General features: G+C 36.7%; 1 protein-coding gene across 1 annotated transcript in view; it reads left to right on the forward strand.

Annotated features, from left to right (window-relative positions):
* DCDC1 (doublecortin domain containing 1) overlaps positions 1-13,794 on the forward strand; it is a 337,965-nt gene that overhangs the window by 274,617 nt on the left and 49,554 nt on the right. The window contains exons 20-22 of the mRNA XM_063318002.1: positions 3,928-4,109; positions 10,655-10,765; positions 13,132-13,231. Coding sequence (XP_063174072.1) covers positions 3,928-4,109; positions 10,655-10,765; positions 13,132-13,231 — 393 coding nt within the window. The remainder of the gene's footprint in view (positions 1-3,927; positions 4,110-10,654; positions 10,766-13,131; positions 13,232-13,794) is intronic.

The following is a 13,794-nucleotide window of genomic DNA, read 5'->3' on the forward strand; positions in this document are numbered from 1 at the left end:
TCTTTCATTATTATTATCTTTCTTAACACCTTATGTTTGTGAAGAATTCTTAAGGCTATTAGGTGTGTACAAAGCAATAATTTATAACTTTTTGTAAGTTTCTTGGCTTTGTGTTGCATGCTGGGAAACCTATTTCAAAGCAATTATTTTGCTTTGAATTTGTTGCATGTATAAGTACTCTCAAAAGTGCTGTCTGTAAAGCTGATGGTCAACAAGAAACTAATATTCTAAAATATTATTTCTTTCATCTATGTCTCTATCATGGAATATTTGCCAAAGTAAGGAGCACAATACTGAGGAGAAGAACCATGTTTATTGCAATGATAATTGGGTGCTTGCTTTACAAGAAAGAGGGACCCTGAACAATGGGAAAGCAAAGATTGTTATAGAAGTTGAGGGATACAACTGTTCAGTCAGTTCCCAGGGATCTGACTGGCTGGCCAGTTTGGGGAAGTTGGCAGGTCCTTGTCAGTATACCTGGGATGAGTGCTATTGTAAGGCAAAGTGGGCTTTTCAGGAGGACAGCAGAACTGGGGAAGCCCATTGTTAAGGAGATGGAATATTGAGGTCATCAGCTGACAAGAAGATGGAAGGTTGGGGTTTTCCTAGGTTGCAACTCCCTTGTTAGGGCTGCCCTTGGGCTGTGCTGTGAGCTGGTGGGGAGGCTTCTATTCCTTGGGCTAGAAAGGCTTGCAGGGGGCCTTGTCTGGGGCAGGGAGGATCAGTTGGGTCTGATAGGATTGGGCAAAAAAAGGAACTGGGTTTGACCTTAGTCATATCCAAAAGAGACAGGGAGGGATGCAGCCCATTTTGTTTGTTAGGTTTATTTTTTCCACTACAGTCTCAATGTGATTACACTATCTAAGTAATTTTGAAGGTACATATATATTTTTTCTAAATATTCAGGCTTCACTGAAGAGAGGGCAAAGTTGTTCAAGTAAGACAGAATGTAAACTAAAGCACCCAAGTGGAAGAGAAGAAGATTTGTTCCCTCAAATTCCATACTCCCTATCTAAAATTTATACCCACAATATTATTCATGGCCCCTTGTAATGATATTGGTTTGATCATTTGGATGTACTCATTTTAAGTATACTTATTTCAGATGCTGCCCAGCCTCCAGTTTAGGTTTGCAGTATTGTACCTTATGCTGCCCACACGTATGTTCATGTGGGAAGTCACATCAACATATAAATGATAAAAATAACATTGAAAGAAGATGAAAGAAAAGGCTCAAGAATAAATAAGAAAACATCTGTTACTGCCAGTAGTGCCATCAATGCTGGCAACTAATTTCTAATGTAGATCAAAGAATTGCTGTAATGAAAGAAACTGATGCGATACCCATGTACTAATGCATCATATCTTTGCACATGGTTTGGGGAAGGGGTTAAAGATACAAGGCTAGCAAACACATTTTGGTGCATGTGGCAAAGGTCAAGTTGGCACTTCCACATTTTAACGTACAAAAGGCACTTTTAAAAGCTTGCATAAACAGTCACAAAAGGATAGCATTCTCTACCGCAACTAAGTAAAGAAGTTTAATTAAGAGTGGCACAGGTTATGTGCTTAGAATTCTGTTTTCTGGATTTTTTTTTTTTTTACTTTACCAGCACTTGCTGCTGGCTAAATGGTTGTCTCATTCCGCCCACCAGTAACGCAGTATATCTAGTAGGGCTGTGCAGTATTTTAGATTTCAAAGAAAAAATATGCTTCAGAGCACAGGGGACCCCTCATGTAGCACCTGTTCACTTCTTAAAGCAAATGTTTCTTTTCATGGGATTATGCAGCTTCCCAATGAAAGGTGAAGTTGCCTGGAGAATGGATATGTGATATGCCACTTTTACTATAATAAAAAAACTTTGCTGTAAAAAGGGCAGTTCAGGATACCCTTAGCACTTCTTCACTTCTGTTTCATTCCAAATTATTTCATCACTTCTATTTTTAATTCTACTCACTCGGCTGGAAGATCCTTGTTCAGCCCTCTTTGCCTACTTCCAAACACCTTTTTCTTTCTATCAAAATTATTCTGCATTTTCTCTGCCTCTTTTAATTTAACTATGCTTTTGCATCTCTATTTTTCTCTATATATATGAGATACATTTCCTTCATCCCCATTTTTGCAGCACTCATGAATGTATTTTTTTCTAATTCACAGCCTCTTTTATGTTATTATTCTACAAAACATCCCTTTTCATATCTGCATGATAATCAAATCAATAATTATTTTAGTTTTATATTTGTTTTTTTGACATCTGTATGCATGAAGTGTAGCATAAAATTGTCATACACCTATGAAGTTTTATTTACATACTCACCCACAGCAACCTAGATAATACCAATTCATACTTGATGACATAGATTTCAATCCTTTCATTCATAGTTAAACCTACACCATCAATTCCCTGAATGTTTTAATCATCTCCACTCCACAAGGTCAGACTACCTTTATTCATATCTATTACATCCTCCCTCTTTGCTTTAATTTCACAGACATGTATTTCTATTTTCTATATTCCTCTTCCATTAATTAATTCTGGCTCTTTACCATTTAATCCTCTTACGTTCTAAGTCACAATCTTCCATAAGCCATGGTCATCACCAAAAAGGCCCATAGGTATTGACCTCTGTCATTTATCGTTACTTTGCTCAATGAGGCTTTGATATAATGTTTTATAGTAATGTAAGGAAGGTATTGATTTATCAGTCTTAGTTATACCTGTGCTATATGCAGGATTCCCTGCTAATATTAAGAGCAGCTTTGAACAATTTGGGCATATACATATATGTATATGTATATATGTAAGCAGAGCAAACACAGCAGCGACACATGGCAGCTGCACTTTGTTGTCAGAGGTGTTGGGGACATGTCGCCTCACTTGAAGCATCACTGAAGCAAAGCAGCCCTTCAAAGCTTTGCACAAACTTAGTGTTGGAGATGTTAACAAATCAGCATGCCTCAATTAGCATGTAAATGAGTTTGTCCCATGATGCAACTCTCCATGCTTGTTAGAGGAAGCTGTTTGTTGCCACTCCCACTTCCTCTCTCTCAGTGTCTGGGAAGAAGCATGCTTTGCTTCTCTCTCCACCTTGGGCCTAAAGCCATGTGCTCGCCCCGTTCTTCCACACAGCTCTTAGTAGCTATAGGGCTAAGAGTTCATTAAGTTAAGGGAAAGAACAGAAGAAACAAAGAATCCTCATTCTTCCACCAAAGACGGATGTAGCTGAACCAAGAATAAAGTCAGTAAGACTCTTTTTACTTATCTTAAACCTACTTTGTCTAAGCATGTAATTCTTTATGCTTGGGAGGGCTAAGTGTGTAAGATCAATAACCTATGTTTCTCTAATGTGCTCAATAAAGCTATTTAAGATAATATTCTTTTTCTGTGCGCAGCTTCTCCACTGTGTTAAGCTCTGCTCCATTCAGTGGTCCTAGCTGTCCACTAATGGCTTCACTTAGTCACCTTTATTGATTAGTTTTGGGAACCAAAAGATCTTACATGTCTGAAGTTGTGGTTTCAGGCTTTTGGTTTTCCCATCTCTAATTGTTCAAACACTGAGAATATAGGATTCAGTGGCTTCACCAGTTGCTTTCAGATATACATATGAGTAACCATGATAGCTTTCCACCTCACAGTATCCTAGGCAGTTAGTAATCTATGTAACTATTCAACTGCCTGTGAATTTTGAAATAACTGATTTTTTAAAAAAAACTTTTAATTATTCTTAACTGAGTCCTATCTGCAGAAGAATTGTGTAACATATTTGCTGGCACTGTCACTTTTTGCTATTCTTGAACCTCTACCCATTTTCCAATACCACATGTGAAGTTCTTTGATATGTCTGAGCAGCTGTATTATTAGCATTTTTATAATATATAGTATTGTAATATCTACATTGAATCAATATTTATTTCTGTGCTGAAAGGCTTTTAACTGGCCCATTGAAGGTCTGCTGATTCCAAACAGCCCTCCACTAAAGCAACCTGCTGGTAAGAAGCCAGACATCAACATGCCTTTAAGACTGAAGGTTTTGAGGAATGGAGAGCCAGACAAAGAAAAGGCCATCTCTGTCCTTGGACTTCACTCTGCATCTGTGATAAGAAAACAGTAAGAACATAGTAGTTTTTTTTTTTTCATAAACATGTAAATGTGATTATGTTTATAAATTAAAACCATTGTTATTGTGAACTTAGCCGGTAAATATACCACTCCCTTCACCTTAAAAAAAAAAAAGCTGTACCACAGTCTCTGAAATATCTCTCAAAAACCTATTTTGTTTTGCAACAATGAGGAAAATATAAATTCAAACACAAGTCCACGGCCTCATTTAAACAGCTAGCTATCCATATCTACATCTCCATTTTGTCCGACTGGTCTATAAGTGCACAGTGACTCTTGTGAACTATGTCACAATGACATATGTCTTTGGAGATATTATGTTGAATAACAGTGTCTAGATTTTTGCTCATTCTGATTAATCTTGTCCATCATTGTTTTAATTCAGCAAGAGAAATCTCTGGTGAAACTAGGATCTAACATGTTTGCATAGGCTGTGCAGCATGTACAGTGCCTGACAGTACCTATATATATCCTAGCTAATGCAGCTTATATTGTTTCATTGAGGACATAACGTATTAATATATGTATTTATCAGAATTATATCCTACCTTTTCTTCAGGAGCTCACAGCTGTGTATATAGTGTTCCTCCTCCCATTTTTCCCCACAGCAACAATCCTGTGAAGCAGGTTGGACTGAGAGGCAGTGACTGGCACAAAGCCACCCAGTGACCTTCTATAGCTGAAGGTGGATTTGCAGCTGGATCTCTCTGGGGCTGCCGAACTACTATACCAGTAGTTATACCAGAAGTGAACATTTTTAAAGAGTAAAAGGCAATATACGTATGGATGTGGTGCAAGCAAGAATGGTTTGCAAAGAAGTGTGGTATTGGTGTAAACTGGTCCTAGCTATGTTTCCTTTCCCTTTTCTTATCTTATGACTTAAATGTCTTTGGCTTACTACAGTATTTCATCCTTATTTGAGTAATTTCAGCTACACCACAAATTAAATACTGTAAACAATAGTTATATAGCTATATTGTGCAAGCCCATATGTTCCCCTAGGCAAAACAGTAATCAATACATAGTGCTCAATAGTGGCCTCAAGCAATGAAGCACAAATGCTTAGTACTCTGTACTTCATTTTATAGCATTTGTTTCGGTTCCATCCTCAACATATCACTATAATTCCTGTAGAAATCTCATCCTTTCCATCACTTCATCATTTCATTACTTGAATTTTTATTTCATCTACTTCACCTCTTTGAAAACAAAAAATAATTCTGAAGCAGCATAACATCACAATTAATTAATTAATTAATGTTCATTTTCTTGGGGTCTTTTAAACTTAACTGTTTCTTGTTCTCTTTGACTATTCTTTCAGCTAACTTTTTCTCTATATATACTTTATTGGTATTTTGTTCTTACAACGGCCAACTGCCTAGTGTCTGTCAATAGGTGGCATACAAATGAATAAATACCTTTTTCTCATCCTCATTTTTCTGTCACAATCATTCTCTTATCTGCACTTTTCTCATCTACAGCTCCTTTCACTTCATTATTCCACCAAGTAACTTTTTTTGTACTTCCATACAGTCTGTGGTACCTCTTTTCATTTTTTCCAAGCAGCTTCCATATTGTAGTTCATTCTGTCCACTTTCTATCCATTCTGTTGGGAGATTAATCTATCTTCTAAACCTTTTTCTAACTTGGACTCATATTTTCTCTGTCTTCAGTCATTCTGTTGGAAAATGACTGTGGGTAATTTCCTGGTTAGTTTGTACCTAGCACACTCCAAGTCAATCCCTAAATCCAGATCAGAGCAAGCACACATGCCACTCAGTTCAGCTAGCAAAAATAATATAGCCTGATGCTTGTTTATTAAACATCAGCAAACATTAAAAAAAAGTTAACTGCCATAAAACATTACAAAAGCAAACAAAAGCAGGGAAAGAGAGAGAAACAACAGGCCACAGTTTACAGACCTTTCCAGAACCACTGGAAACAATACTGTGGGTAATTAGCATGGACAGTCCCAAGGGAGTGGCCTTTGGTTATGCTAGTCTTAATCCTTTTATGTACATAATGGCAGAAGAGTAGATATGGAAAGTAGGATACCACATGATCTCTCCTCTCTTTCGTACCATGAAAGAAACAATTTGGTGGATGGAGCTAACATTTCCAACAATTTTACTTTCACTCTCGTTTCTTTCAATTCTTTTTTTCCATGTTCATTTTTTCCCAAGATCCAACCTTGACACTGCAAAATAATGGTCTGTCTCACGTTTAGAACTGCTCACTACTTACCTGTTTTTCAGGTAGACAATCAACTCAATCATACGCTTAGATGTATATAATTTCCTTTGCTATATGTAAGCATTAATAGACTTATACTTAAGCTAGGTATTTGAAACAGACCTTTTTGTATGTAGATACTCACTAGTCACAGTTTTAATTCATGCTTGAGTCTCAAAATGGCCCAATCATTTTTTCTGATTAAAAAAATAATTGTTTCAGACAAGCACCCCTCACACACAGTTTTTCTTTAAATAGATGTTTATTATTACAGTGCTTTTCATGTTAATCATTTATACTGATGTCTATTATATACAGTGGCCTTGGCTTAACAGACTTTACATATATTTATCAACATACATTTCTAGGTAGAGATTTTTCAGTTTGTTTACTCACTCTCTCCCTGATTCATAAAAGTGTTCCTTATCATGATTTTGATATGCTTACTGAGAGAGCTACTGTCACTTCTCAACTTGCTTTAGTCTAGAGAGGAAAACATAAGGAGAGTAAAATAACTCTTCCCTGAGCCTTTTGGAATTCCAGCCCTTTGGTCAAACTTTCCTCTCTGATTTAATCTTACCCAAGTTCCTCCCCCACACTGGCCATTCCACTCTGCAGATGTCTCTTTCTGATCCTCCTGGCTCCTGCTGAGTCCTCAGCTGCAAATTCTCTTTTCCTCCAGAGATCAACTGTGCCTGGATTCACACAGAATCTCTACTCCACATAGCACAAATGCAGTACCAACAACCTCCTCCATTGCCTAACATCTGCCCTTTTATATACTTTTGCTAAAAGGCATTTTGCTAATTGGTATCTTAATTAGGCATGGCACAATTATATAGAGTTGCCCATAGCTGAAATCCTAACTTTGAGACTGATTTGCAACACCTGTGTCCACCAAGGCTTTTCATTTTGCCACACTATCTTCTCACCTTGTTCCCATCCATTCATTCCTGTGATCTAGCAAAATAATATTTCCCCTGCATTGCATTTATCCAAAATGTTGCTGTTTCTCTTAGAACTCAATTCTGATTATTTTGTTATTATAGTTTATTGAAATATAATATGCCCCTCTCACTGACCTATGGTTCCCTATTTTCATATGCACTCGGAACAATTCATAGTTTCTAACATATATTTAACCTTTTTATTCATAATTAACCCTACACCTTCTCCTGCTTGTATTACTCAAGTCCACTCCCCAAGATCAGATGTCCTTCATTCAGATCTATTGCATCCTCCCTTTTTAGTTTTACGAACAATATATCTACTTACCCACCCATCCACCTGCTTATCTTAATTTCATTAGTTCACATTCTTTACTATTTACTATTCTTATTCCAAGTCACTGTCATGGTCATGACCAGATGGGCCTTTTCCACCTCCTCCATCCATCATGGCTTTGGTCAAATAAGGTTCTGTTGATTATATTAATTATGCCAAATACTATGTCTCTGTTATTACAAACAACAAAAAATGGCAATTGGAAGATTTTAATTAAAACCTAAACAGTTAAAAATGCTCTAATATTTTTTCTGAAGATGTTTTAAAAATTTGATCATTCATAACTATTTTGTACTTGTGTAGGCATATAGAGGTGAGAAGGAGATTATGTAAGAAGAAACAACTTTTATATCATATTTTATGCAGATTATTTCAGAGTTTTAGAACTAAACAGTAATGAAAGAATCATAAGATCATTAATAAAGACTGATGAGACATTTAAGATAAAACATTTCATATTGTATAAAACCTTTAACTACAGTAGTAAAGTAGTGAAGTTTCTGATATAGAACTGAGCTGACCTATTTGTTCAAGAATATCATAATGCCTATTTCTTCAAGCAAATGGCAGCACAATTTTTCTTTTCTTTTATTAAAATAGGAGTGAATGATACTGGGGATAAATTGTCAAAAACTTTAGCCTTCAAGAAATATTTGGGAATTATGTTTCTAAAAATTTATATAGCCATAAAGAATTTAAAATCCTATAGTTTGCCTTTTTGCTCAATAATATAATCCTTTACTGAACCCATTTCTGTATGAAATCCTTAATCTCTAGTAGGATAGACTATAACTTCACACATATAATATACTTTTATATTATTTAATATTGTTACTTTTATATGTTCATTTTATAACAGAGAACTGTGAATATTCATATATCAGTGAAAAGCTTTGATGTAAAGAATAAGTTAAATACATCATTTCTCACATTGTTAGCAAAGATGTCACCTTTTAACCTTTCTTTTAAGCTTTTTAGAACATCTGATGCTTTTTGATAATGGTTTAATATTACTTTTTCAGATTGATTAAATACACTTCATACATCGCTGAACAATGAATAGCATTCAGATAGGCTGTCCGCTGAGCTGCCTGCAAAAGTGATACAGTTAAAAAAATAATCTTCAAAGTAAAGTCAAGCCTGAAATTGAAATCTTTGACGCATACATCTCATAATTAGTTCTCTCTGCCAGATCTAAAATGTGAATATGCTGTCCTTAAATTTATTCAGGTCTTTTTACATAGAAATTTAATAAATGGTATAAGCTTTTAAAGTTTTTTTTTAATCTAGATCTGAGACATGATCTAAAGTTCTCCAAACTACCTTTTATGACATTTTTGAATATCCATGTTAGGTCGTCTAAAACCCTCCCCCCACCCACCCCATGACTGATGAAATAAAGAAAACTGTTCCTGCAGCTGGGTTTAATAGCTACATACCATAGCTACATTCATGAAACCAGTGTGAACCTATGATGAGACTTTATCCCTGTCACTATAGCAGCAGCCAAGAAGATGTTAATATTGCTACTACTTCTCTACTCTTGGTCAATTTGATCTTGGGTTTGAAGAGAATTGTGACAGAAAAATTTTCCTATACCTCATGGACCATGTTCCAATGAAGTTTATTTTAAATGTTTGTTTATCATACAGTATGGGATATATATATATATATATATATATATATATATATATATATATATATATATATATATATATATATATATGAGTGAATGAGTGAATGAATGAATGAATGAATGAATGAATGATATCCCATACTGTACATATCATCCAACGAAGAGATGGGAAACTTTTTACATTTAAAATAAACTTCATTGGGACTTTTGATATATTTAGTTTACATGCAAAGTCTGGGATCCAAACAACTACTTAGGCATATTCAAGCTCTTGACTAATGCAGTTGAGTTTGTGTGTGTTTACCTTTTTCCAGTTGACATCCATACCATTTCACAAAGTGCTTTTGAGAGCTCTACAATACGGAGAACTGTTTTCTGAGAACCACAAGCTCTAATTCTCCTTCAGCAAGAGGAAGGAGTTGCCTGGTTCTTTGAATTCCAGCTGATAATATAGATACAAGTGATGAGCATATATGGCACATGCCCCTGTGAGGGTTGGATTAGAAGTTATGCTAATGAGCTTTCAATAACGATGTAGGTGCATGAAAGGGAAGGAATTGTATGTCTGTAATTCTTCAAATGATCTGTTAGAAGGTATGTTTGGTAGATTGTGACAGTAATTGGTGGTGACCATTTTTTTCTCCCCTCTCTCTTCTTTTTAACCTAAAAAATGCTGTTGTTGATAGTGGTAGAAACAGCAGTATCAGAACTCTTCTCATTAGCTTCCAGCCAAGTTACCAAATTTTTACCTGAGGATGTTCCTGGATGCCATTTCCCAGATGCTTTTGGGTTGGGGGGCTGTTTGGTGGCTCCCAAGAAAAGCTCAGTTGCTGCATCAGCTGTTACCCTTGATGCCTTGTTATCAGAACTGTTTTTTTCCACTTAAAAAGAATGTGAGAGAAAGCCATTCCTGTAGTAATTCAGTTATATAAAAACAATTGAAAAGGCTTCCCCACTCAATTCATTCCTAGGAATCAATTTCATTTTAATCTAAAACAGCGCTTACACTGTATTGTTTAGGATTTTAGATATTACCAGAGGCATTATTAAGTGGATATGTAAGTGCCCAATATTTTTGTTGTTTGAATTACCATTAATTTCAGATGCTGCTTCTGCAGTTCCCATGGGTGAAAGTGAAAGGAGCTCAGTATTGAAAAGTCAATTCTTTTTCTAATATCAAAACTAGTTATCAGTCTCAGGTAATTCCAATGATGCTAACATGATATACACTAGAATCAAGAGTGAAAAGTGGTCTTCCTCTAGGCTGCTAAATTGCATAATTTTGTTTTTATAATTTTTATATATTTATTCACAATAAATTTTAAAAGTTATTTTGATCTGAGCATTTTTTGTTTATATAAGATATATTGATTTACTTTAGAAATGTTGACTCAGAAAAAAAACAGAAACCAAAGGGACATCAGAAGATGTACGCTGATGCAAATTCAGAAAAGGAATTACACAAAACAGAATTTCAGCAGTTTCTTGAACGGTAAATATGCCCATATCAAAATCTGTTATTTTCCATTTGATTGTGGCATTTAGTTTTTAGTGGCCTGGCCTGGCTGCTGTTCTGCTGGCATAAGTCAGTAAATGGAATGAGAAAAGGGGAGAAGAAGCTCAATTCTGGCCTTGAAGGGCAACTGTGCTGTCACAAGGCCTGATGAGCTGACCTGGCCGCTACCCAGGGCCATTGTGGGGAAGATGTAGAGACAGCAGTCCCATTGGCCCAGCCTGGTATATAGGTGTTGGGGGACACCCACCTCCTCAGCTGCTGGGGGACATGCTGCTGGTCTGACCTAAAATTGGAAAGAGAGAGAAGGAGAGGAGAGAAAAAAGTCAGTGCATGGAATGAACAGAGTGGCTGGAGAGAAGAGTTGGAAAGAGAAGTTAAGTGAGCAGAGCAGTTGTTGGTTCCTGCTTGGGAAGGGAGAAGAAAGGTCAAGAGGTGGCTTCTCTGGAAGAATGGAACTGAAGACCTAGAGGGATGAAAGTTCCACCCTAGACCCAAGATGGGAAGAAAGAACCTGGCTGGCTGCAGGTGGCAGCTTCACCCAAGACCCAAGAAGGGAAGGAGGGGATCAACTGCCAGTAGCAAAGTCCTGGTCTTTGGGGAAGGACTGGACAGAAGATCCTGAGGGAGGTTCTTCCCCCAATGGAGAAGTAGTAGGCGTTCAGCTGAGCAGATCCAGGACACAGTCAAGCCGTGCAGAGCACACTACAGTAAATCCAGCCCATTCCTTTCTTTTCACTCTTTCTTCTTGATAATCCCAGAAAAGGGGGAGGAAGTAGGATTGCTAGAGGGGAATAGTCTCTGGGAGGGAGACTTAGGAGGAAACCTGACACCAGGATAGTATTGTATATACCTGTTGTAAATACTTGTTGTAAATAGCTTCACTGTAAATAGTAAAAATCATAAAAGCCTCCACTATCTTGTTTTCTGTGTTAGTTGCCACCCTTGCAAAGCAAAATATATGTCCAGTTCAAAAAAAACCCCGTCACACTGTTTCATTGATATTCAACATTAATATATTAGAAGGATGAGGGACCATTACAATAATTTAATTTCAGTTACAGAATGGGCTATCCAAGTTTTTATATTCTGTTGCTTGTCATTTACTCAATGCTATCAGCTTGTCTTGCACATTTAGAGAGCTGAAAATCATAGTCAGTGATGCTTGAAATATAAGCTTAGGTCACTTCTACATATAACCACTGTTTCCACTCCCTATTCCCTCAAAAGCAATTTGAAGCCATTCAGCTATTGTTCCCTCCAACTAACCAATAGGAAAATGCAAAAAATAGCATTAAATCAATGGCCCATATTCTTGTTCACATGTTTAGTTTGTTAAATATTTCACAGCCTCAATTTGTTACATATTCCTTTCTTTAGTAATTTCCTGAAATATCCCAGTAATTGTAATGAGGGGTAGCTATAAAGCACTATCCTGCATTTTAAAAAAAATGTGTAAAACATAGGTGAACCGCTACAGAGAGAGGGGAGTCTGGCCTGAGCCCAAGTCCTGTGAGGTGAGGTAAGGTGAGGCAGAAGTTCTCACCAGCAGGAACTGGCCCTCTCACTCTGCTTGAGGGTGTTCTTAATTTCCCATCATCTTCAAGTGCAGTTCCAAAGGAATAAATCAGCTCAGCTGCAAAACAAAGATGACAGTGTGGGATTACACAAGTGATTTGGGAGCAGTGCAAAGTACATGTTTGGAAGTATCCTATGTATATTCAAACTCCTCCCCAAGTTTCAGTCCCTTCATCAAGGTATTATGCAGATGCTACCTATTTTACCTCTGCTTGCTAGAGGTGGCAACAACAGCAGCTTCTTCATTAATTGGCAACTCTTAGCCAAAGCCACTTAGAGTAAGAAGGCTGCACAAACACAGAATAGCAAAATGGGGTTTGATTTAAAACGCAGCTGTTAAATACAGAAATACAACTTTAGAAGCAGGAGTTACAAAGAAAATATCAACACCTTCAGTGCTTTACTCACAAATAAATGGCCTCAGTTTGGTGGAAGAGTAAATGCTCTTTGAAACTGTCTTTCTCATTCTGCAAAGACTGTACAGTTGAGGGATTACCAGTCTTAAAATTGCTCCCTGTGGATAAGAGGTCTATTCCCAGGCCTGGAACTATTTTCCCTTTAACAGAATAAGGACTCCCTTGAGATGTTTGGACTTATGGTTCTTAGGTTCGGAAAGGGGTGAGCTACATTTTGGTTATAGCAGCGCTAGGTTAATTGATCTTTCTAATGAAGAGTACAGTTAACCTGATGTAACATACCATTTCTATTCCGTCAAGTGTTGAAGACTTAATGCAAACATTACATGCATGCTTTCCTTTGTTAAAAAGGTGTACCACAGCACTGAATTTGCCTTTTGCTGCAAGGAGGCTGTTCACTGAAAAAGGAGTGGAACTCTTTGTCTTGAAAGACTTGGAGAAGGATCAGCTGGTAAGAAAAATAAAAATGTATTTGCCAATACTTTATTCAAAAAATATTTTTCCAATAAAATTAGTATGGTTAAATAGTATTTACTGTCTTTCATTCAAGCCATGTATTGGAATATGTGGGCTTACTTCCTTCTATTTGGTTCTCATCATTTGGTTACAATTACAGGCCAACAAATCAGCAAACTCTAGTGCCAGCAGATGGCCATCAGAATGGATTTTTAATAACACCCACTTTTCTACACGAAACTAGAATCAGATCAGAAGGGTTACAGAATAATCTGGGATAGATCTTTGGGGTACATAGGGGAAGGTAGAATAATGAAGTAGGTGGTGCAAAGATCTGTGCTGTTGTTCAGCATTAGATAATGTAATGGATCTCAGTCTGTGGTCTGGAACCTCTGATGATCTATGACACATATTAAAAAGGGATGGGGCTTTGATTGTACAGATCTACCTACTATCTTGATTTTTTTTTTGACACCCATCCCATGGTTGCCCCTGTGGATGGCAAATTTATTTCAATATTTATCATATTAAAATTTATCCCAGACTCTGTATAGTAAC

Source organism: Candoia aspera, chromosome 1 (assembly GCF_035149785.1).
Source record: "Candoia aspera isolate rCanAsp1 chromosome 1, rCanAsp1.hap2, whole genome shotgun sequence".
NCBI classification, from domain to species: domain Eukaryota; kingdom Metazoa; phylum Chordata; class Lepidosauria; order Squamata; family Boidae; genus Candoia; species Candoia aspera.